At 48.8% G+C, this 24,983-nt stretch overlaps 2 protein-coding genes across 6 annotated transcripts in view; both read left to right on the top strand.

The window, feature by feature from the left end:
• Pfkfb4 (6-phosphofructo-2-kinase/fructose-2,6-biphosphatase 4) overlaps positions 1 to 24,983 on the top strand; it is a 39,958-nt gene that overhangs the window by 2,202 nt on the left and 12,773 nt on the right. Inside the window, exons 1-10 of one of the 5 annotated variants that reach the window (XM_023705642.1) lie at positions 1,983 to 2,124; positions 7,791 to 7,907; positions 8,034 to 8,130; positions 13,021 to 13,087; positions 15,869 to 15,943; positions 16,413 to 16,469; positions 17,032 to 17,153; positions 17,295 to 17,414; positions 19,132 to 19,339; positions 19,889 to 20,035. In XM_023705642.1, coding sequence (XP_023561410.1) covers positions 2,028 to 2,124; positions 7,791 to 7,907; positions 8,034 to 8,130; positions 13,021 to 13,087; positions 15,869 to 15,943; positions 16,413 to 16,469; positions 17,032 to 17,153; positions 17,295 to 17,414; positions 19,132 to 19,339; positions 19,889 to 20,035 — 1,107 coding nt within the window. In that variant the 5' untranslated portion in view covers positions 1,983 to 2,027. Of the gene's footprint in view, positions 1 to 1,890; positions 2,125 to 5,367; positions 5,386 to 7,790; positions 7,908 to 8,033; positions 8,131 to 13,020; positions 13,088 to 15,868; positions 15,944 to 16,412; positions 16,470 to 17,031; positions 17,154 to 17,294; positions 17,415 to 19,131; positions 19,340 to 19,888; positions 20,036 to 24,983 lie in introns of those variants that run through there. The other 4 variants (XM_023705652.1, XM_023705650.1, XM_004625057.2 and 1 more) reach the window with 4 other exon arrangements.
• Positions 5,509 to 6,494, top strand: LOC101592856 (60S ribosomal protein L5). Its single transcript, XM_004625056.2, has one exon. It carries the CDS (start codon positions 5,545 to 5,547, stop codon positions 6,436 to 6,438), a length of 894 nt encoding a protein of 297 aa, XP_004625113.1. The 5' UTR covers positions 5,509 to 5,544; the 3' UTR covers positions 6,439 to 6,494.

Below are 24,983 nucleotides of genomic sequence, written 5' to 3'. Positions count from 1 at the left end.
TGTGAAATGGGCAGCAATGAGTCTGTCATCTTTTTGTTTTGTCTTGTTTTTGGGATTGGGTCTTATAGATCAAACTGGCTTTAAACGATGTAACACAGGCAATGTTCCTGCCCCAGGGTTGCAGGCATGTGCCACCACACCTGGCTTGTGCGTCTGTCATTGTAATAGTCCTTGCCAGGTTTTGAAGTATTTGGTGGTTTGGAGGCTTGAAGGCAGGGGAATGGGAGGAAGGACATGGGAGTCACACTACACCTACAGCAAATGAGGTCAGCCGCATTTTCTGGGACCCTTGTTGCTGTCTGAGTGCACTTTGGGAACAGACAATTTGAGGATGCAGGATTTGCTAGGCTGTGATGGAGGACACTGCTAGAAGGCAATGTGTTACAGGCTTAAGCCCAGCTGGTGAGGACTACAGCAGAAAGTGGCTGGCAGACCTGACGCAAGACCTTGCACGGGTCTGGTGGGGCCAAACACAACACAGTGAGTGAAGTGCTTGTGAACTTTGGAGCTCTCTCTGGCCCTTTGCCCCCACATTGTCCAAGGATAGGAGGGGCGATGATTATAATGAATGAGAGCACTAACGCGTTTTAGAGTGACTTTCTCATAGACTGACATATTTAATCTACAGCATTATCTTGCAAGATCGATGATCTGTGCACCCTATTTTCATGATGAAGAGATAGAAGCTTGTTTAAAAAATAAGCTTGGCTTGGTGGCATTAGCTTGTAATTCCAGCAGGAGGATTGCAAGTTTGAGCCCAGCTTGTGCAGTTTAGCAAGACCCTGTTTCCAAATAAAATAAATAAAAAATAAAAAATAAAAAATAAATAAATAAAATAAGGGGGGAGTGTGCTACTTGGGGATGTAGTTCAGTTTGAAGCCCTTGGTTTAATCCTGTCTTTGTTCCCTTATCTAAAATATGTAAACTCTGTCAAGTGCAATGTCCTAAATTCAATCCCCGGTACCAAAACTCAAAACAAAACAAAAAAATAACCCACAAACAATGACTTTTTTTTTTGTTGCAGAACCAGGGATTGAACTCAGACCCTTGCACTTGCCAGGGAAGTGTTTATTCTACTGAGCCGTCTCCCTGGTCCCTACACAACCCACAAACAAATAAATCTAATGATTAAAAAATTCAATGATTAAAAATCTAATTGGTGAAAATAAATTTTTTGAAAGAAAACTAATATACTGTCAGGGATCAGGGAGTCCACAAAGAACTTGGTTACAAGGTGCCAGGCATTTGTTCTCTGTGGCAGGAGTCTAGTCCAAGCTCACTGCAGCCAAAACTAGGAAACACATGGCCACTTTTGAGATTTGTGCATGTTCCTGTCCATGAGATGAAAGAGCTTTTTCTGGTGTGGTTGATCAGGTAACTCCTGTGAGATGTCAGAGACGTGGGACTCAGCAGAAGTGTGGGCCCAGCACTGAGTGGGTTGCGGGGAGCGCTGTGGGGCTGGCAGCCTCCGACACAGCCGGTCAGTCACAGGGCTGCTAGGCCTGCCAGCTGGTCCTGACCAACAGGGCCCGCGGACTCCTGCAGGTCCCCCCAACACTATGAAGCCCTGTCCTGCTGGGTACCTAGAGTTCACGCTTTGCTGGGGACCGAGCGACAGACACCGTGGAGGTGGGGCTGCAGCGTCCTGGGCGGGGTCTGGGGTGACACCTATGCAAATCAGCACAGTTGGGTTTGTGTTGCATTTGCGCATCCGGGGCGTGGCTTGCATAATCTGCGCCTGTTGGGCAATGCGCACGCGCATTCTCGACCTAGTTTGAGGGAAGGAGAACGTTTGGCCCAAAAAGGGAACCTTAGGTGAGCTGGGCATGCGTAGTAGGAGACGGGGGAGGAGGGAGCTCTTCAGTTGGGGTGGAACCTATCGTCCTGGGGCGGGGCTTATGGGAAGATGGACAGCCCGGTCTAGGCTTGAAAAGGGGCGGGGCCCGAGGGGCGGGACCTCGGGTGGCCCGAGGTGGCTCAGCTACAGGGTCCGAGGCTACCGCAGACCGACTCCTCTTGGCTACGGGATGGCGTCCCCACGGGAATTGACCCAGAACCCCCTGAAGAAGATCTGGATGCCCTACAGCAACGGACGGCCCGCTCTGCACGCCTGCCAGCGTGGTGGTGAGGCCGGCTCCTCTGGAGAGGAGGGTGGTGCGCCACAGGAGCAGATGGACGGCCTGGGTGGGGGCAGGGGACAGGTGGGGACTCCGGTTAGGGGAGGTTTATCGTGACTGGTGGATAGAGTCAGGGACAGGAAGGGAGCTCAGGAGGAGTGAGGTGGCAGTGACAATAGTGGGCTGAAGATAAGTGTGGCAGAACAGGCTTGGGGACAGGTGCTTGGGCCATTTGGCTTGGTAGGAGTCGGGCCTGGCCACCCTCACCTCCAGGAGGGAATGGGCTCCTGTGCTCCCCACCAGGGAGATCATCGTGGACTCAGCCCCTCTTCTTTCTTGGCCAGAGAGTGGGCCTGTAGACAGGAGAAAACTGAACTGTGTGGCCCTAGAATCACTTGACTTGAGCCCAGAATTTGCATAGAATTAATCTGAATGGGCTAGTTCTCTGAGTAAGTCCTTTCGCCTTAAAGCCAAATTTCAGGAGGGACTCTCGGGAAGTGTAGATGTGGTCAGGATAGACAGGATATAATGCCATGTGAACTGATTACCTCTGAAGTCATGCAGGGATGTTGTGTGGATTCATGGGAAGGGTTAAACTAGAAGGGGGAAACATTCCTTAACTTTCTGCTTATCCATAAATGAGTCTGCAACTTTCTTCATACCAGAGAAAAGAAAGGTCTGTTATAAGAGTAAGTGAAACATTGTAGTGAAACTACAATGTGGCAGGAACTCAGAGGACATCTAGTACAAATGATGGTACAGCTGTGACATGGCTTCAGGAAAGTGTGAGGTGCTGGGGCTCCCTGAGCTTTGGACCTCTGCCTATGCATGAGAAGGGAGGGAAGTGTTCTGTGATCCTTCTGCCCCTCAGCCTGTAGCAATTACTTTGACCATGAAGTGAGTCCCAGCGGAGAGGTATGTTTGTGTCTCTGATCACACCGTGAGTCCTGGTAGAGGTTGTGATGATTCCTGAACTGTGTGCTGAGTCCCCAGGGGAGTGGCCTTGGTCTGGCCAGACCTTCTCACTTTTCTGCAGATGTGGAGGCTGAGGCCCTTCGTCCTGTTTCAGCAGTCCTGATGAGGGTAGCTACTATTGCTACAGAAAGGGAGGTGAGTGAGGACGTACACTTCTGGAGTCAGGACATTCCGCTGTGTGACCTGAACTGATCATGTAGGCCTTCGACTTAGTGGGATGAGACAGTCATCATCCTGGAAGTCTCTGAAAAGCAGGTCCCTGAAAAGTGGAAGGAGGTAGCACTTCTCCTTGACTTCGTTTTTCCTGCACGTGGTATAGCAGAGTTTGGGCTGATGTGTTAGCAAGAGCCAACACCCCAGCACAGGTGAGAAGGGAGCCACGGCTCTTTGGGAAGAGACCTGCCAGGTCGCAGCTGCTGATGCAAGGTGTGTGTCTCTTCACGCTCTAAGAGCAGGATTAAAGCATAGCTCTGGCCTGAGCAGAGGGGCTTGGCTAGTGTAGGCTGGCTGTGGGCCCAGAACTTCTTGACGCCCAAGAGGCGAAAGAGAAGGCTGCAGGTTGTGTTTGGAGGATTGGGCCCATCTGAGGTCCCAGAGTTTCCAGTAGAAGGTGGGTGGGTAGTGAACGTGGAACCAGCCCTGCAGCCCCTCTGGTTCCCAGGGCCTACACTGGATTTTACCTCTTGTGTAATAGGTTTAGGGCTCGGCCAGAAGACTCAATGACAGTAAAGACCTGTGGGTGGGGGAAATCTGGTCACAGGATTTTGTGGGGAAGAGGAAGCAGCCTGTCTATGTTGTGTAGTAGGTTTTCTTTGGGGTGTGGACCCTAGTCTTCAGAGCTTCCACTTCCACCCGCCACTTGTCATTAGCAGTTCTTCCCTCACTTGATAAAATTCAGAGCCACACCCAGGGGCCTGGAAGCTCTAACCCTACCTAGTACTGGTCTCTCAGCTCAGACCTGGAGGACGTTGGGGGCAAGGCGTGGAGAGATTTAGCAGCAAGCATGGTAGAAAAGATGCTTCTCTTAGTCAAATATGGCAGGTAACACAATTTATTTTATTTTATTTTTTTACATAATTTATTTTTAAAAAATTAAAAACTTAATGTTTATTTATTTGATTATCTGAGACATGGTCTTGCTATATAGCCCAGGCTGGCCTTGAACTTGCAGCAGCGATCCTCCTGCTTCAGCCTCCCAAGTGCTGGGGCTACAGGCATGTGCCACCATACCTAGCTGTTATTTAAAAAAATGTTTTTTGATTGGTGGTACTAGAAATTAAAACAAGTGTCTTGACACTGAGCTGTATTCCCAGGCCTTTTTATTTTTAAATTTTTAGACAGGATCTCTGTAAATTGCTTAGCTTGGGCTAGAACTTGCATTTACCACCACAGCTAGTTCCTGTTGTTTTATTACATAGAGTTCTTCCTCATCCAGTTTAGCCCGAGGAGATGGGAAGAGGTGTACATAAGAATCTGTTCTGAATCTTGCTCCAGGGACTTGTGGCTGTCCCTCAGATGGAAGTGCCAGGAAGTAGGCAGGTGTGTCTCAGGTCTCTTGATTCCTATATTTCAACATATTTACAGGAAAGAGACCAGTGAGGAGTCTGGGCTTACAGAGTTCCTCTTCTCTTCTGCATCTGCTCAGTGCTGCAGTCGGTGTGTTCTGTCGTCAGTGTGTCCTGCAGTCCTGTTGCTTGGCGTTGGGTCCTTGTAGGCTCAGAGCGGCACAGCTGGCTGCACACTACAGCTCCCTGTGCCAAGGACTGGTGCGTCCGCTCCTTGTCGTGCCTCTGTTTGCAGAGGTATTTCCCCAGTGTTTTGCTGCTATAAGCAAAGCTTCTGTGAATATACTTGAACTTTGGTTTTCTTTGGGTCATTTCTTTGGGGTTTATCTTGAGGAGCAGAGGTGATAGCTGATTTATTGCCTTGTTTTGTGCCCAGGTCTGATTTGCTGCCCTCACTGCCTACTTGTCTCTAAAGGTTGGAGGAGGAGGTTGGGGCCATGGAAAGAGCCAGGGCCATCTCTGAGAAGCTAGAAGGCGTAGAAGCCCCATGCTGAGGCTGTATCCCTGATGCAGTAGTGGGATGAGGTGACCTCAGCATGGGAGCCGGGGCCAGGTGGTTCCCCTGGCTAGTGGCTGACACACTGTCCTTAGCTGGCTTGAGGGCTCTGGCTAGACTGGCAAGAACTGCGCAAGCCATGCAGGCCACAGTGTCTCCTGGCCTGAGAATGCAGAGCATTGCCTAACTTGTTTTCTTCTCACCTCACCTTAGCTAATACTGAGGTTTTCCGGTAAGTTTCTTCCCTCTTACTGTCAACCCACACTATGTGGGGGGTCTCCTCCTTTCCTCCCCTGGGGCTCAGGGCTTGGGTCACTTTTGCACAAAGGCCATGCATAAGAGTAATGGAAGGTCTGTGTAGGGCCGCGGACGCGGGTCTATATTACACAGGATGGGTTTTGTTAAGGTTGTCAAGAATAAGGCCTACTTTAAGAGATACCAAGTGAAGTTTAGAAGACGACGAGAGGGGAAAACTGATTACTATGCTAGGAAACGCTTGGTAATACAGGACAAAAATAAGTACAACACGCCTAAATACAGGATGATAGTTCGTGTAACTAACAGAGATATCATTTGTCAGATTGCTTATGCCCGTATTGAAGGGGATATGATAGTCTGTGCAGCATACGCACATGAACTACCAAAGTATGGTGTGAAAGTTGGCCTAACAAATTATGCTGCAGCATATTGTACTGGCCTGCTGCTGGCCCGCAGGCTTCTCAATAGGTTTGGCATGGATAAGATCTATGAAGGCCAGGTGGAGGTGACTGGAGATGAGTACAATGTGGAAAGCATTGATGGCAAGCCTGGTGCCTTCACCTGCTACTTGGATGCAGGCCTCGCCAGAACTACAACTGGCAATAAGGTTTTTGGAGCCCTAAAGGGTGCTGTGGATGGAGGCCTGTCTATCCCTCACAGTACCAAACGATTCCCTGGTTATGACTCTGAAAGCAAGGAGTTTAATGCAGAAGTACATCGGAAGCGCATCATGGGTCAGAATGTCGCAGACTATATGCGCTACCTAATGGAAGAAGATGAAGATGCTTACAAGAAACAGTTCTCTCAGTACATAAAGAACAATGTAACTCCAGACATGATGGAGGAGATGTATAAGAAAGCTCATGCTGCTATACGAGAGAATCCAGTCTATGAAAAGAAGCCGAAGAGAGAAGTTAAAAAGAAGAGGTGGAACCGTCCCAAAATGTCTCTTGCCCAGAAGAAAGATCGGGTAGCTCAAAAGAAGGCAAGCTTCCTCAGAGCTCAGGAGCGTGCTGCTGAGAGTTAAACCAAATTTCTATGAAGATTTTTCAGATAAAGACCAATAAACTTATTCATCAAGCAAAAAAAAAAAAAAAAAAAAAAAAAAAAAAAAAAAAGAGTAATGGAGCCCCCACTGGCATGCAGACCCCTTTGCTTTTAGACAGGACCTGTCTGGGACCAGGTCGCTGCATTCTGCATAGCCCACATCCCAAGGGCATTGCTTGTTGAGGGCATGGCTTCCTGGAAGTGTGTTGGCTGACACATAGAGGTAGTGGTAGATCTTTTCCAAGGGATTATTGTCCCATTTACTAGGTGAAGGCACAAGCTCAGAGTTGGACCCAAGGCTCAGAAGGACCTGCCTTCTGAGGGAGATCATGAGTCCTTGGCAGTCCATGCAAGGAGAGCTTGCGAGTGAAGGGCCCTGCAGAACCAGGCAAGCAGAGGAGAGGCTGTGACTGTTCCCCACCACTGGTCATCTATCTTCCTGCTTTTGCTTTGTTGGCCCAGATCCTAAGATTGATGAAGCTTCTGAGGTGAAGCCACATTTGACTGCCTTGAAAGCTGAGCTGGGTCACAGAAGGCTGGTAGCTCTGCTGCTTTGGTGTCTGCCCTAGCCAACTGTGGCTCAGAGGAGCTGCGTTCAGACTCTTCCATCTTCCGCTTGGCGGCTCCTCTGATTGGCGCACTGATCTGATGGCACATAAAATGGTGGTGGCAGGCTATCAGAGGAGCTGTCATTGTAAGCATTGGTTTGGGCCTCTGGGCCCAGCCCTTGTGGCCCTCGCCCTGCTATCCTTCCAGCTACCTCCCTGCACCTGCTCACAGCCCCTGAACACTAATGCCTTGCCAGGCCCCAGGCCTTAAATGGCTCAGACACTTCAGGGATGCTTCCAGCCCAAGTGTTGAGTCTGGAGAGAGCAGACTCATCTGTGAGGCGAGTAGTTTGAGGATGAGGGTGCGTCATTTGGATGTAGAATCTCCTGGAGGAAAATAAAGTCACAACAGGAAGGTCAAGTAGTGGGACTCTGAGTGCTGGAACATTGAGTGGTTACTTGGACAGGGCAAGATGGGAGCAGGTTAGGATGCGGATTCATGGATGGCAGGGGCTGGCCTTAAATAGCCCCTGGCATGATCTTAGCATGGTCTTGTAAACTTTTTTACTGCTGGTGCATGTCAGGATGAGAAGGGCTGATGAAGTCCCTGCATCTGCCAGAGCCCAGACAGCCCTGGGAAAGAGGCTTGTGCCAGCTTGAGGCTGGGCTTAGGGGTCCTCAGCGCCCTGTGTAATGCCAGGAGATTCAGGTGGTACCAGGCTTGTGCTCTGAGGCTGAAAGATGAAGGTAGAGAGTCTGACACTGTGTGCTGCTTGTCTTCCAGTTTGCATGACCAACTGCCCAACACTCATTGTCATGGTGGGCCTGCCTGCCAGGGGCAAGACCTATATTTCTAAGAAGCTGACCCGATACCTGAACTGGATTGGGGTACCTACTCGAGGTGAGGCTCTGGAGGATCCTGGGGGTTTGTGGGGGAGGGGAAAGGAAAAGGGAGGCCTGGGGAGGATCCCGTCAGGGATCAGTGGTGTTGCTGCTCTGTGAAAGCTGGGCTTTTCCTTTTTCCCAGAATTCAATGTTGGCCAGTACCGTCGGGACATGGTCAAGACCTACAAATCTTTTGAGTTTTTCCTCCCAGACAATGAAGAGGGCCTGAAAATCAGGAAGTAAGTGTGTCCGGGGTCATGGATGTTGAAATGGCTAGCAGGTTGCTGCCCATTTGCTGAGAAGCCTCTGAAGTCTCTAGCTGCTGCCTGAACCTGGCCCAGGCCTGTTACCAGCATTTGTGACAGGGCTGGCTTCTTGAGCTCAGGATGTTGTTGAGTTGGGATGTGATGGGTTTGGGAATGACAGGAGAGGCTGTGTGGCCCCCTGGTGGCTGGTCCATCCCTGCTGTGGTGTTAAGGACCCTTGGTCAGGAAATCCTGTGGGAGGAGAGAGGAGAGCTTCAGGGAGGGGAGAGAAGCTTCCTTAGGACAGGCCAGGGACTGCTGTGCTGCAGGGCTGGCAAGAGAGGCAGCCCCAGGAAGCACACTGATACAGGCCTCAGAGGCAGCCAGCCTGAGGCTTTCCTCTGCCCCCCAGCCTAGGCCCCCTCCTCTGTGCGTGTGGAGTGTATTTGCTGTGTGCTTGCAATAGTCCTGGCGTATGTGGGCTTGGGCCCAGCTTTGTGTGAAGTGTCTGGGGTCCTGCTGAGTGTGTGGTTCCTGCTCTTGCTGGAATTCATGAGACTGAGCTTGCCTATGGTGCCCCATCCTCCACCCCATTCCAAAGCAAGGGCTTTCTCCAAGGCACTGGGTACCACTGGTGACAGTCTGAGGAGCCACATTGCGCTCTTCTTGCAGGGGTTAGTAGGGCCAAAAAAACCCTCTCAGCCTCCGTGGCAGACTCCTGTCTGGGTTCAGCCATCATGGCAGGGCTGTAAGCAGATTTTGACCAGCTCAGGGCAGAGGCTCCTAGCTGCCACCAAATTGGACACCTGGCTGTGTATTCCTTCTGTGGCCACCAGGGGGCAGGTGCTCCCGAGTGTACTCTTGTAGTGTTGGGCTGGGCCAAGATGAAGGGGAGTCTGACTTTCAGGTCTTATGGCCAGCTTGTGTATAAAACTCAAGGCTGAGTTCTCTGGTGATATGGAGCCAGATTAAAGGGAGAGAATTGGCAATCGAGTGACGCACATGCGTGCGTGCACCCCCCCCAACACATAGTTTGAGGAAACTGAAGCTCAGAAAAACCAGAAGCTTCACACAAATACGTTATTTTACAGTTGAATCTAACTTGTCTTGAATCTAAGCCCATTTACCACTAACAACCATCCTTCATTCCAAAGTTACCCAATTAGTAAGTGAAAGAATATACCAAATGCAAGTTTTAAATTAGTCCCAGCCTGTGGGCATGGACAGATCAGCTTGTTTGACTTTCTAAGCTTTGGCAGTTGGGAGTGGTGCCTTGCTTTTCCAGAAGCAGAGCCTGGGTCAGGATGGGATGGTGTTGTCCTGTCCCATGAGCCCATTCCAGGTGTGAGTCTGAAACTAGTTCTCTTTGAATCCAAACTGTGGGAGGTAGTGGAGCTAGCATTTCCAGGTCTGCCTGCTGCTGCACTGAAGCCTCCCCTCAAAGGTGAGGAGTTGGAGTAGGGACGCCAGGCTCAGGGAGGTTGGGAGCTAGCCCAGTCACCCAAGGGCACACAGGACCTTGTGATGGAAGCGAGTGAGGGGTGAGTTCATGCGCCTCCTTACCATTTTGCAGACATATTCCCTACTGTCCCTAGAAATGCTTTTCCCTATGCCCAAAGCCTGAATTGGGCCACAGGGCCATTTCCTGTTTACTAGGCCCCACATTTCCATAAGTAATTGGAAAAATTAATGGATCAGAAGTTCTTAAAATGAACTGAATGAGGTGGTACACACCTGTTAATCCCAGCACTTGGGAGGCTCAGGCAGGAGGATTGCCATGATTCTTTTTTTTTTTTTTTTTTGTGGAACTGGGGATTGAACTCAGGTCCCTGCACTTGCCAAGGAAGCACTTGTTCCACTGAGCCATCTCTCTGGCCCCCACGATTGCCATGATTCTGAGGCCAGCCTGGGCTACATAAGTTCAAGGCTGGTCTAAACTATATGTTAAAAAAAAAATCAAAGATGGAAAACCTGGGAAGGGAGGGCTACATTTCATAGAAGTTAATTACTTACACATTATTAATGACCCCAAAGCCACACAGAGCCAACACTGTCCCAGTGGAAGGTCTAGCAAAGTGTGACAGTCACATATACATGTGTAAGCACATATGTATACCAGCACATGTATGCCAGCTGGCATAGTCATAGCCTTGCACAAATACTTTATATGCAAGTATCTGCACACCCCATATATACTCATATGTGCATATACACACATATGCACATTCCCTGTGCATGCACACACAGACTGTACATGAAGGTGTGTGCATATATGTATGGACAGTATACATATGAACACTTGGGTGCAGTCACACGTGCAGTGCTGCTCACAGTTACACCATACACAAGGGCAAGTACACAAGCACACATGTGCTCACCCTGTGTGTGCACATACACGCCTGAGTTCAGTCAGGTGTGGTGTGTCGGGGTCTTCGAGGCCACCTTCGGGCTCAATGATCTGCTAGGCAGACTCTCGAGACCTGTCATATAACTGGGCTAAGTGTATTACAGTGTCACCATCTAAAGCAGAAGGTAGAGGATGCGGTCTGCTGTCCTTCCTCCTGGAGGACAGGATACATTCCACAGTGCACATTTAATTCCTCTACCTCTGAGTTATGGGAACATGTGTAAGGTCTTGTCTACCTTGGAAACTCGGTACCTAAGATTTTTGTTTGGGGCTGGTCATATAGGCAACTTGTGTCTGATATTTTCTAAAATTCCAGGCTCCAAAAGGAAACCAGTTCTGCAGTGTACATCATAGTGTTTATGTAAACAGTGCACACACTGTGAACTCAGGCAAAGTTCTGTGTCACTGTAGGGAGCTGCACACAGTACATACCTCGGGGGTACCTGTGTGGGTGCGTACACACTGGGATCATCTCGTTTGTACACATGGATCTGGGCACACGTACACACCAAGCACACTTATGGATGTACTCACACAGTTAAGTACTATGCAAGGTATGTGTACATGCATCTTACATGCATAGGGGAACACAGCTCATGTATTCATATGAGGTGAATTGGACACATGTACATATCCTGGGTACACACATGTGGGTCCATTCTCCAAAATTGTGCCCACATAGCCACATCCTACACATGAGGAGATGGGCACACTTGTACATACTCAGCTGTGCTCACACATACACATGGCCAGACCTCAGTGGTCACATGTAGACATAGCACACTCACACATATGCACCCACATATGCAGATAAATGCCTGTGTGCATCTACCCTCACACACACATGCACCCACAGTTCTGACCTGTTTTTCCAGCATCTCCAGTGGATCTGAGTTCCCTCCCAGATGCTGGAAGGGAGGCCCATGAAAGATCCTTGACCAGTACTTGGAACCCATTGCAGGCAGGCAAAAGTGGCCCAGCAATGAGTTTTTTTACAATGAGTTTTGTAGATTCTCAGAATCCAGAGTTTTGTGCAGGAGAAGAAAACACTTTGAGGATTACGTGAAAGATCTATTGGGCACAGAAAGGTCACAAGGTAGCACGGGAGCAGGACTCCTTTAAGAGACCTAGCTCAGTGTTCTTACTGGTTTCTCTCTGGTTCTCAGCTGACTGTGTGGAGCGTCTGCCTCTGTACTTCAGCACACTGACTTCATAGGAGCCTCACAGCCTAGTTCTTTGACTTGACCCCCGGGGAGCTTATGCACAAAGTCCAAAGATCAAACACATTTAATGAGATCTAGCTTAATTCTCATGTTGAAAAGGTGAAGGTAATGGATAAAAAGTAAAGGGAATATATATGTTTCCAGGCTTATAGGAGAAACGGGTAAAAGGGCAAGAAAGGTCTTTCCTTATGCCAGTCCATTTCCCAGCAATGAGATTCTGGAGACTAGCCATGGTACGGTGTTGAGGAGGGTCACAAGCTGCAGAAGTCTGTGAATATGGACCTCAGGCCACAGTGGTGACTTCTTCCTCTGGGGGGTGGTATGGGGAGTATGCTTTCCCAAGACAGAAAATTGAATTTTTTTTTTTTGGTGGAACCGGGGATTGAACTCAGGCCCTTGCACTTGCCAGGGGAGTACTTACTCCACCGAGCCATCTCCCTGGCCCCCAGAAAATTGAATATTAAAAAAAAAACCCAAGAAAATTGAATATTAAACTTGGTGTTGACCCCCCCCCCCAACAACCAAAGTATCTCTCCTGTCCTGTCTTGGTTACTTTTTTTCACTGCTGAGACAAAATACCCAACACCAAAAATGAAGGAAGGAAAGGTTTATTTCACTCACAGTTTGTGGAGGTTTTAGTCCAAAATCAGCTGGCTCCAAGGCCGGGTGGCATGGTGACAGGTAACACTTCATGGTGGCAAAAGACAGCAAAAGCAACAAGAGCAAAAGTGGAGAGAGCAAGACTCTTCTCCTTTGTATTGTAAGCACCCTGGCCTGGGGGTGGGTGTAGCACTCACACCATCTACTGCCCTCCTCTTGCACAGGCTGAGGATGTTTACAAAGTGAGGACTCTGGCCCCTTGCTGAGTCCTTTAATTAAACTTCTAAGTTTCTCAAGGTGACACATTGTATCAACCATAACATATTCCATCTCCATCCACACATACAGATACATTCTGATAATCAGCGAAATGCATGACAGGAATCACACTGGCATGGGTTTGTTCACAATGAGCTGATGAGGCAAGCATGGAAAAGTGGTTTTTAGATCATGGCTAATGGCAAGATCTACATAGCCTTCCACCTTATGGAACAGTGTTAGCCAGACGCTGAGCATGAATGAAATTTTCCTGAGAATGAAGGAGAACTTGAAAGAATGGCCAAGAGGCAGTCTCTCTCCGGGCTTGGGTAGGCTCTACCCTCTGCCTTCCCATAGCCAGGGTTGGTACTTTGCTGATTCTTTTCTCTCTCAAAGGCAGTGTGCTCTGGCAGCCCTGTGTGATGTCCGGAGGTTCCTCAGTGAGGAAGGAGGACATGTGGCGGTAAGTGTGGTACTGTGGTGACAGCTGGGAGGGAGACATGGGCCAACATACATTCAACACCCTTTGGTAGTCAGGCACCTAGTGGGGATGGCAGGGACTGTGTGTCGGGTGCCCCAGGTGCCGGTCCTGGGAGGAAGTCTGGCAGCCCTACAGGAGGAAACCAGGGTCTGTGTGCAGCTCAGGAGTTGCCTCGGGGGCTTATGGCTGCATTGGACCCACAGGCCTTTCCTCTTGGGCTGTCAGGACACTTGTCTTTTGCACATGTCATTTCTGCTGGAGTTGTGAGTCCTACCCAGGGTTCACTTGCTGTCTGAGGAGCTGATCAAGGCCAGGAAGGGAGTTTCACTGTGTGGTGGGCCTTGTAGTGAGCTGGCAGGGTGGGGCAAGGCTGAGCTGGGCACCTGTCCTCAGACCCAGAAATTGTTCTTTTCCTTCTAGTCTTGTCTGTTTTTCTCTCTTTTTTTGGTCTTTTTGAGACAGGGTCCTGCTGCGCAGTGCAGGATGGCCTTGAGCTCACTTTGTAGCCCAGGCTGGTCTTAAACTCACAATGATCCTCCTGCCTCAGCCTCCCAAGTGCTGGGGTTCTAAGCATGTTCCACCATGCTTGGCCCTCCATTCTGGTCTTGGAGTTGTGCCTCTTGGAACTCTCTGGGCCCAGCTCACATCTGGATTAGCTGACTGTAGCATGACCGTCACATGGTGGTTCCTTCTACTATCTTCCTGGTTGAATGCCCTGCCTCTGGGCATTCAACCCCGTATGCATGCTATGGGTTATGGACTTGTTATAGACATGCATCGTCCAGCAGCTTCCTAGGAAAGGTGCTTGGGAAGTAAATGATGCCTTCATATCATATCAGAAGTGTCTTTTGAAAAATCTTTATGTTAGATTGTTGGGTATGGAATTATAGGTGGAAAAAACTTCTCCTTATAGTTTCTATGACATTGTCCTGTGGTCTTGTGGCTTTAGTGTGGCCATGGAGAAATGTGATGACTTGGATTTGCTGGTCTTCCCGAAAGTCTCATCTTGTAGGGAGAGCTGGGGTTTCCTCTTGTTCCTGCTCCTCCAGAGGCCCTTGGCTCCTCAAGGAAGTGAGGCCTGTGCTAGGTCTTTGGGGCCTGTTTATCCATTCCCTCATTTCCTCTGTCGTTTTTGTTTTGCGGGAGACTTTTTAAACATTATCTTGTAAGCATTTGGTTCAGTTTCTTTTTCAAATTTCAGTGATCATCCATGAGTGAGTATTCCAATTTTTAGAACTCTGTTCTTTCATAATTACTATATCTTTTCATATTTCTCTTTGCATTTTTTATTTATTTTTGGAAGTAAGGTTTCACTATGTAGTTTAGGCTGGCCTTGAGCGTACTGTGTGGACCAGCCTGTCCTGGACCTCACAGTGATTCTCCTCCCTCAGTCTCCTGAGTGCTGGGATGAGAAGCTTGTGCCACCGCACCTGGCTCTGGAAGTAGTCTTATTTAGTCTCTGTTTTTTTGTTGGAGGGTTTTTGGGGATTTTTTTTTGTATTGGAATTGAACTCAGGATGCTCACACTTGCCAGGCAGACATTGCGCTGCTGAGCTATATCCTCAGCCCTCTTGTTAGAGGTTTTGCTGGAGTGTCTGGAGAACTTGACTGATGCCCCCTCTTTGTGTGTGTGTGTGTGTGTGTGTGTGTGTGTGTGTGTGTGTGTTTTCAGTACTGAGTATTAAAGGTAGAGTTCGTGTGCCAAGACAATACTTTATCACTAAGCTACACCTCTAGCCCATTTTTGGCTTTGTTTGTTTTGTTTTTCTGAGACATAGTTTTGTGAAGTTGCCCATGCAGGTCTTTTTTTTTTCCTTCTGTATTTTAGGGAAGGGTCTACAAGGCGTTCAGGGTCTCACTACTAGACCAGACTCATAGTGACTGTCCTGTTTACAGCCTCCCAAGTGCTGGGATTACAGGTGTGCACCACCACACCCAGTCTCAATCTCAGTCTCAGCACGCCCTGGAGGTGGGGGCGGGGCCAGCATGGCAGGCCTGGGCATCAAACCCCTGGTCCCTGCACCTGCTTGCAGGTACTTTAATCCTCTGAGCTGTTTGGCTGGCCCTCCATGCAGGTCTCGAATTATGATCCTCCAGCCTCTATTTTCTCTGTTCCTTTTAGTCATTCACTAGGTGTCTGTTTTATATTTTGTTGCAGTTTCCATCTCCTGCCCTCTCTTGTTCTTTTGGTCCTGTTTTCTTTTCTTGGTGTTTCAGAGTGGAGTATAAATAAGAGTAGGTTTAGGTTTAGTCTACCAGACATTAGTTTGCTTTTCATTGCTGTAAGAAAACACTATAGAGACAGACAACTTTGTAGAGAAAAGAAGTTTATGTAGATCACAGTTTTGAAGCTGGGTACCCTCACTGACTCAGTCTCTTGGAGGACCTCAAGGCATCACGGATGGAGCTTACACAGGAAGCAAAGGTTACATTTAAGTGGGTGGACCAGGCTTGCCTTTGTATTACAGCCCTCCTGGGAGCACTACCCTGAATGCACTTCAGGGGAACAGCCGCATCCAAGCCACAGTGTCAGGGCTAACTGGCTTCTCTGGAATTTCTGCTGGCCGCACACTAAGCACCTGCTGTGTAAAAAGCATTGCAGCAAGTGTTCCTCTGGGCAGGCGTGGAGGGGACTGTCCAGGACGGGGGCCCAGCTGGGCCTGGTGAGAAGCCTGGCACTGGAAAGAGATGCTTGTGCTGAGGCCCTCAAGTGCCTCCGGCCTTCCTGGGGCCAGAGCTAAGTTAACTGCAGTTTGATTTTAGGTTTTTGATGCAACCAATACTACTCGAGAGCGGAGAGCAACGATCTTTAACTTTGGAGAACAGAATGGCTATAAGGTAAGGTCTCTTTGGTGCCCTTCTTGGCTGGGCAGTTGTACATCTGGACCTTCAGGGAGTCTTTTCACAGCCTCCTGATTCATGCAAGGCTTTGGGCTGGCATGGATTCCAAAGGGAACATTTGGGATGAGAGGGGCTGTCCTTCCTCTTCTTCTTCTTCTTCTTCTTTTTTTTTTTTTTAATTTTAAATCTTTATTTATTTGGTACGTAGCATGTGGTGCTGGGGATTGAACCCAGGTCCTTGTGCTTGCCAGGCAGGCACTTAGACCACCAAGCTATCTCCCCAGCCCTGTCCTTCCTCTTCTGAACTTTTAGTGGGAGAGTACTGGACAGGGTGGGATCTTCTTTAGCTCTGCGGTCTTCAACCCTGCTCCCTTAGAAGAGGGGCCTGAGGGAGTGGAAAGCCCTGGGAGCCAGGCCCAGGTCCCTTCTCTCCTACCTACCGGGGTGCTTCTGGCTCTTATCGCAGACCTTCTTTGTTGAGTCCATCTGTGTGGATCCTGAGGTCATAGCTGCCAACATTGTGGTGAGTGTGCACCTGACCTTGTGGGGGCAGTAATGAAATAGAAGGGACAGTGAGGTCCTCGGTTTGGGTTGCTGCCTGGCTGCCCTTCTTCTGAACTTCTTGAACCTGAGGGTGGGGAAGCTATGTAGTCACCAGCGTGGGTCAGGAGTGTGGGTCAACTCCTGTCTCCTAAGGACCACGTATGTAGCAGACTGCATGGCTCTGAGTGTACCTTCTTGGTTTTCCCTGGTACCTCTCCTCCCTGTCCTGTCTCTTGAGAGTCCTAGGCAGTGGGAGAGGAGCTTCAGCCCAGAGTGTGTGTGCACAGAGTTCTGTTCTGTCCCTCACCCCCTCTGAAGGGAGGACCATGAGGGTTTAGGGAGCTGCAATAGAGTAGGAAAAGGCTCCTAGGCCTCCCTGAGCCACAAAGGTGAGGACACTTGTGTGCCAACTCAGGCCGGGTGCTGCTGGACTCTCCCCCCACCCAGCTTCCAGTTTCAGCTCCACCCCTGCCCAACAGTCTCCTTGGCCTCTAGCCCTGCCTGACCTTGATGTGTCTTTGTTCTGGGCCTGGATTTGGCAGCAAGTGAAGCTGGGCAGCCCTGACTATGTGAATCGGGACAGTGACGAGGCCACTGAAGATTTCATGCGACGGATTGAGTGCTATGAGAACTCATACGAGTCGCTGGATGAGGACCTGGACAGGTGAGAGAGGAGCGCAGCTGTGGTGAGTGAGGGGTGGGCATTGTGCTTGCTGCCTCCTTCTGGCCTCCCCATGGTGGTGGCTGGGGCCCACGCCAGGAAGCAGAGATGGTCTGACCTGTTTTGTTTCTTTCCTTGAGGCAGAAATCATTGGCCAGAGGTGACTCGCAGAACACCTGTTACCTCACCGGGAACTGCGAGTCAGGACTGCCTACTGTTCCAGCACAGAATCAAGCGTGATTTCTGTGCAGAGGGGCCTCCAAGGCGTTGCAGACACCACATGCTCATCTCTCAGTGTGCAGTCTGCGGGGCGGTGGGGGGCGCTGCATGGGCACAGGAAGAGGGGAACAGCAGTGTGGATGGTCCGCGGGGTGTCTGGCTGAGGCGTCAGCAAGCATTTCCTGTAAGGGCCAGAGAGTGACTCTTTAGGTGCTGGAAGATTTACATCTTTGTTTTAGTTCGTCAGCTCTACTGTTGTAAGGACAAAAGAAATAGGACATAAATGAGCATGGCTGTGTTCTGATAAAACTTTGTGAAAGTTTTATGAAAACTTTGTGAAAGCCTCTAGGCTGCCTTTGGCTTTGTGGCTGTAGTTTGCCAACTCCTGTCTCTCAGCGTAAGTGGTCAGTGGTTAGGTAAACAACAGTGTAGCCTTTGGTAAAATATGCAACAGCCTTATAAATTATAGCTATGGAGAGACACAAGGATACATATGTTGTGTAGCATTAAGTGAAAGACTGGAATATAAATGTGTACTTGGGTCCTGTATAATTACAGAAGAAGGGCTGGCGAGATAACTCAGTGGACTTAGGCAAGCACTGAGCTGGCCACTGAGACCAGGCGTGGTGGCACATGCCTGTAATCCCAGTGTTGGGAAGGCTGAAAACAGAAGGATCACTACGAGTCAGAGCTGCGTAGTGAGACCCTGTACCAAATACATACATTAAAGAAAAATTACAGAATGTGTAATTTATGTGGACTGAGGTACATTTCAGCTGTTAGAGGAAAGGCTTTTGAGGGGTCACGGCAGAGTTGTCCCTGGACTGCCATGGGATGAGACATTTGTGCCCCCTCCTCAATGCTGGGCTCAGGAGCCAGCCCCGTTTGGGGTGGAGCCGAATGGCACTGGGCCCCTGCAGGCCTCTGTGCTTTCTTTTGTGACTGTCTCTTCCTCCCCATTTCTGTCTTTTCTCATTGCTCTGCGATGTGACCACACTGGTGTGTGTGTGTGTGTGTGTGTGTGTGTGTGTGTGTGTGTGTGTGGTGCTGGTGTCTGGAGCAGCTCCTGCAAAGCTGGCTCTTACTTTTCCTGTGGTGGTATCAGTGTAGTGACCCTAAACCGAGGCCACACAGTCCCTACAGTGAAGACCCAGATGGGAATATCCAGATGGCTCTGAAGCTGAGTTAAAGTTGGCCCTACTCCTGCCATTGTAAGCGAGCTATCCTGGCTGCAGCACTGCCCAGGGCCAGAGCAGAGAGAGGGCTGAACCAGGCTCGTGGGCTTGTCCACTGGGTGCCTGGCAGCTGCTTAGCACACCTGGGCCACCTGGACTGGGGTTTTGGACAAGGGGAAGGAGAGCTGAGCAGAGCGCATTTGCCAGCCACTTCCTGCAGAAGTTGACTCTGTGTTCAGTGTGCAGCCTGTGTGTTGAGAGCTCAGATGTGGACACGGAAGGGTTGGGCGTGTGTGAGCAGCATAGCAGTGATGATGTGTTGTGGCTGGCCACCGCTTTGGATGTCACCTTCAGAAGCATGATAAGTGCTGGGCACTTCTCACAGCGCTTGTCTGTGTGTCACATGTGGCATGCCCCTCCTGCCTCCCACCCATCACTTGCATATCAGCTGATGGTCCTGTGTGTTGTGACTCAAGCCTAGTCACATGCTCATGGATGCAAGCCCTCCTGTCTGGCTCCTGTGGCTGGCCAGATGTACTCTGAGCGGCCTGGACTCACAGGTCTCTCTCTGCCTTCTCTTTGGAAAGGGATCTGTCCTATATCAAGATCATGGACGTGGGGCAGAGCTACGTGGTGAACCGAGTAGCTGACCACATCCAAAGCCGAATTGTGTACTACCTCATGAACATCCACGTGACACCCCGATCTATCTACCTCTGCCGGCATGGGGAGAGTGAGCTTAACCTCAAGGGCCGGATTGGTGGGGACCCAGGACTGTCCCCTCGGGGCCGGGAGGTCAGTGTGTATGTTGACCATGTGTCTGTGCACTGGTATCGATGGGTAGCTGGCTAGATGGATGCGTTTGTATAGGGGCTGGGCTTCTGGGACACTCTAGCTAGCATTCACCTGATGGCCTTCATTCAGTCTTGAATGTGCCTATTCTGTAGGAAAGGTCACAGCCACCAAGCAAGGGCCTGCATGTATAGTCTGCTTGGGAGCCAGAACCTGAGCCCCTTTGCGGGCAGTCATGCCATCCTTGCAGTGACCTGAGCCTCAGCGGTGTAGCTGATGGCTGTGCCACAATCGAAGGGATCTTGGAGCTTTGCAGGGGGATTGTGTGGGCCAGGGCACGTGAACTGGGTAGGGGGCTGATGCGGCACGGCCAGAGCTATCTCAGGGTCTAGGAGAGTACGTGAGGTCAGCCTTGTGGGTGCTGTGGTCAGGAGGTTGGCTGACATTTTTTAGTAAAGCTGTCTTCTCTGAGGAGTGGGCGGACCCTATCTGTATTGTCCTTTGAGGGCTGCTCGGAACCTGCTGTCTGAAGTGACTTGTGATGTGTTCCAGTTTGCCAAGCGCCTGGCTCAGTTCATTAGTGACCAGAACATCAAGGATCTGAAGGTGTGGACGAGCCAGATGAAGAGGACTATCCAGACGGCGGAGGCGCTGGCGGTGCCCTACGAGCAGTGGAAGGTCCTCAACGAGATCGACGCGGTAACTGCCATCCCTGCCCCGCCTGCCTCCTGGGCACGGAGCTGAGAACTGGGGAGAACCGCCTTTCTTGTCTTGCTTCATTGTTTTTGGTTGGGGCTTTTTTTGTTGGCTTACTGAGGATTGACCCCAGCGAGTGCTGAACTATAATCATAGCCCTTTTTTATTTTGAGACAGGCTGTCACTAACTTGCCCTGCTGGCCTGGCTGGTTGGTTGTTTGGTTCTGAGACAGGGTCTGTTTGTTGTATTGTGCAGGCTGGTGTTGAACTGGCCAGACTCCTGAGCCGCTGGATCACAGCTGTATGCTGCTGGGTCTACAAGCTTCATTGTTTTCTTTGAACTTGTACTTTTTAAATTTTTTTTTTTTTTATTTTAGGGAACAGTCTACAAAATGTTCAGGGTCGCACTGCTAAGTTGGACTTGTAGTGATCCGCCTGTTTACAGCCTCTCAAGAGCTGGGATTACAGGCACGCACCACCATTCCAAGTCTCATTTGCCATCTCAGTGTGTCCCGGGGTCGGGGCCAGCATGGCAGGCCCGGGGATTGAACCCCTGGCCCCTGCACCTGCTTGCAGGAGCTTTAATCCGCTGAGGTATTTGGCCAGCTCTTGTACTTTTGGATTTAAATTAGACCAACCAAAATTTATTTTGGTGTTCTGACAAAGGCCTTAAATCTGGTCCTATCCCAGTAAATTCTTTTATCTATAACCATCTTTCTATCCTTTTTTTGTCAACATTTTACATGAAGTTCTTACACATGATATATATGTCTGTTCATGTGCTAGAATCACCTTGTTTTGATACCTTGCTGGTTTTTTTTTTTTTTTGTGGTACCGGGGATTGAACTCAGGACCCTGTGCTTGCCAGGCAAGTGCTTATTCTACTGAGCTATCTCCCCGGCCTTTTGCTGTGTTTATTTGCTGTTTGAATATTTTTTGCTCTTTTTTTCCCCATCCTATTGAATTATCTGTCATTTTCTTACTGATTTTGGGGTTGAGTATTCTAGATCCAATCCAGATGTGAATGTTTTGGTTTGTTTGTTTTTAATGCTGGGCATTGAACCCAGAAAAAGCTGAGCTATATCTCCAGTCCTTTTTAAAATTTTATTTTGACAGAGGGTTTTTTTTTTTTGGCTGGCCCGAATGCCTTCATGGCATGTTTGGCTGGCTGAAGTTGTGGGTATCGAACCAGGGCAACCTGAGGCTGACTGCTTTGTTGAAGCAGCCACTTAACAACTGAGCTAAGGGGCAGACCCCTTAAAATTTTATTTTGAGACAGGGTCTTTGTAAGTTGCTAAAGCTGGCCTTGAACTTATGATTCTCGTGCCTCAGCCTCCTGAGTAGTTGAGATTATTGGTGTGTGACTGAGCCAATCTTGTTCTGGATTTATTTATTTTTATTTTTTTGGCGGAACCGGGGATTGAACTCAGGCCCTTGTGCTTGCCAGAGAAGCACTTATTCCACTGAGCCATCTCCCCGGCCCCTTGTTCTGGATTTATTGTCAGACTTTATTATAAAAATGTTCAATTGTACATGAAAGTACAGTGCGGAGTGCAGTACTATGACCAATCACTGTTCAAATATCAGCTTCAGTATATTCCACAGGCTTGTTCTAACCAGCCCATTCTCATTCTCTCTGGGTTGTTTTTATTTTTATTTTATTTTTTGTGGAACTGGGGATTGAACTCAGGACCCTGTGCTTGCCAGGCAAGCACTTATTCTACTGAACTATCTCCTCGGCCCCTATATTTTTATTTATTTACTTATTTTTGTCTTTTTGAGACAGGATTCATTATGTAGTTCAGGCTGGCCTTGAACTCACTTTGTAGCACAGATTGGCCTCAAACTCATGGTGATCCTCCTGCCTCAGCCTCCCGAGTGCTAGGATCAGAGGTGTGCGCCACTATGCTTGGCTCTGGGTTGTTTTAAAGCAAATTCAGATTTTCATTGCAATATGTATCTCTATAGGTAAGCTAGGGACTTTTTCTTTAACATAATAATCTCATCATTGTGATACTTTACAAAAATAGTCATGAAATACCTCATCTGTGTTCAGATTCCTCTACCTCATAAATATTTTTTATAGTGTTTGGTTTGAGTCAAAACTTAAACCAGAAATCCTGTCATTTATGGAAATGTGGAGGACCCTGAAGGACATTTTATGAAGTCAAATAAGTTGATCACTGCAAGACAAATACCGTGTGATCTTAGATAGAATCTAAAAAGTTGCTGTCATAGAGAAAGAGGGAAGAACAGAGGACAGCAGAGTCTGGGAAGGGGTAGTGTAGAAAGTAGATAGCGCCAGGCATAGTGGTGCAGACCTGTAATCCTAGTGACTGACACAGGAGTTTGAGGCACAAGAGGTACAAGTTCAAGGCTGTCCTGGGCAATTTAATGAGATCCTATGTTAAAACAAAATTTTTATTTTTATTTATTGTTTATTAAATTAAAAAAATCATTTATTTATTTATTTATTTGGTATAGGGTCTCACTATGTAGTTCAGACTCATAGTGGTCCTCCAGTCTTGGCCTCCCCATCACTGGGATTACAGGAGTGCATCACCACACCCAGTTCTGATAGCATAGCGTGTGGTACTGGGGATTGAACCATGTATTTGCCAGACAGGCACCAAGCTATCTCCCCAGCCCCAGGCAATCCTGAATCTCAGTAGGCAGAGTCCTTTGAAATGTGAGGTAAACTTCTGGTATCTCCACACATCTCCAGGACCCGCAGAATTCCTTGTCCTATCTTATCTCCTGTCCTGTGTTTGCCAATTGTAACTTCAGTGCTGAGCTAGGTTCCCTGAGCACAGTAATGCTTCAGCTGCGGGAGAAGCACTGGGCTGGGAGTGTCAGGCCAGGCTGGAGACATCGGCTAGACTCGAATTCTCCAGCCTCCTGCCCCGGCCTTCCAGAGTGTTGGTATTACAGGTGTGTGTCACCACTCCTGCCCTGACATTTATTAACGAGTGATATTTGCCAGTTGTTTTGATTTGTTCTGCATTTGGGGGTTCAGAAACCTGAATTATGCTGATACTCTGAAATGCATCTGGCATGTTTGCAGTTGTTCCTGAGCCTTTGGAACAGGCCCTTTGGCAGAGATCTCTGACTTAGTTAGGGCTTTGTGATCGTTGAGGTAATTCTTTGTGACAATTAAAATTTATTCCTTAGTCCATTTTGTTTTGTTTTGAAACAGAGTCTTGCTACATAGCCCAAGCTGGCCTCAAATATGCAGCAATCCTCCTGCCTCAGCCTCCTAAATGCTTGGATTATAGGCATATGCTCTCACTCTCAGCATATTTTTGGAGATAGAATCTTACTCTGAAGTTTAGGCAGGTCCCAAGTTCATGATCCTCCTGCCTCAGGGTCTGTTGTGAAAATCATATGCTTGAGTTGTCATGCCCCCCCCACCTCTTTTTGATCTCTTCTTCTCCTCCTCTTTCTTCCTCCTCCTCCTCTTCTTCCTCTTCTTCCTCTTCCTTCTCCTCCTCCTCCTTCTATGTATTTAAGGACTACAGGGTCTCACTACACAGGTCAGACTCCTAGTTTTAGCTTCCCCAGAGCTGGGATCACAGGCGCACATCACCATGCCCAGTCTCAGTGGCTGTCTCAGCTCATCAGGGGCAGGGCCAGCACAGCATGTGGTGCTGAGGATCAAACTCCAGTCCCTGGGCCTGCCTAAGAAGGTGCTTTAATCTGCTGAACTATCTGGCTAGCCCCCTTTTTGGTCTTTTTTTTTTTTTTTTTTTTTTTTTTGGCTGGCTCAGCCTGCCTTAAGGGCGGGTCTGCTAAAGCAGGTGTAGGTGGGGTTTGAACCTTGATATCCTCCCCCTGACTGCATTTGCATGAGCAGGCACTTAAAAAACTGAGCTAACCAGGCAAGCTCTGGTCTTTTTGAGATAGAGTTTCACTATGCATTCCAGGCTGGCCTTGAATTCAGTTTGTAACCTAGATTAGCCTCAAACTTGAAATCCTCCTGTCTTAGTTAGCTTCCTGAGTGCTGGGATTACAAGTATGCACCACCACATCTGGCCTCCCCCTAATATTTTATGAAAAGTCTGGGGGGTGTGTGGTGGGGAGATGGCTCAGTGGAATAAGTGCTTCCCTGGCAAGCGCAAGGGCCTGAGTTCAATCCCTGGTTCTGCAAAAAAAAAAAAAAAAAAAAGAGAGAGAGAAAAAGAAAAAAAGAAAAGTCTTAAATATACAGCACAGTTGAAAGGCTTATAGGAGTATGCACATGCCCACTGTGTTAGATACCTATTGCTATATAACCAATTATCACACCTTAATGCTTTCTTTTCTTTTTTTCTTTTTAAGGTAAGGGTCTCACTACTAGATTGAACTTGTAGTGATCCACCTGTTTACAGCCTCCGAAGAACTGGGATTACAGGCACGCGCTACCGTGTCCAGTAGCTTTTAGCTGCCCCAGGGGCGGGGCCGGCACAGCAGGCCTGGGGATTGAACCCCTGGCCCCTGCACCTGCTTGCAGGCACTTTAATCTGCTGAGCTATTTGGCCAGGCCCCCCCCTTTTTTTTTCTTAATGCTTTAAAAAATGCACAGATTTACTATCTCATAAGGGCAGGCAGAGATGTGTTTTCTCCTTAGTTTGTGAGGCTGCAGTAAGATGTCAGGTCTCTTGCATGCGCTCATGGTTGTCAGGATTCATCTATGCATAATGTGTAGGAGCAAGGTCACTTTTTCCTCCAGTGCTCAGGACTGAATCCAAGTGTGCCACCAAGCAACATCATCAGCCCTTCCTAATTTTTTTTAAAGTTTTTGAGACATAGTCTTTCAAAATTATGTAGGTTAGAGCTGGGAATGTAGCCCAGTGGCACGGCACTTGCCTGGCAAGTACAAGACCATGAGTTCAATTCCCAGTATCAACCACAACAAAAAATTGCATAGGTTGGCCTTGATCTTGTGCTCCTCTTGCTTCAGCCTCCTGAGTAG

Source organism: Octodon degus, unplaced genomic scaffold, assembly GCF_000260255.1.
Source record: "Octodon degus isolate 3935 unplaced genomic scaffold, OctDeg1.0 scaffold00008, whole genome shotgun sequence".
In the NCBI taxonomy this organism is placed as follows: domain Eukaryota; kingdom Metazoa; phylum Chordata; class Mammalia; order Rodentia; family Octodontidae; genus Octodon; species Octodon degus.
Note: the sequence above shows the minus strand (reverse complement) of the source record. Positions and strands in the feature narration are given on the sequence as shown.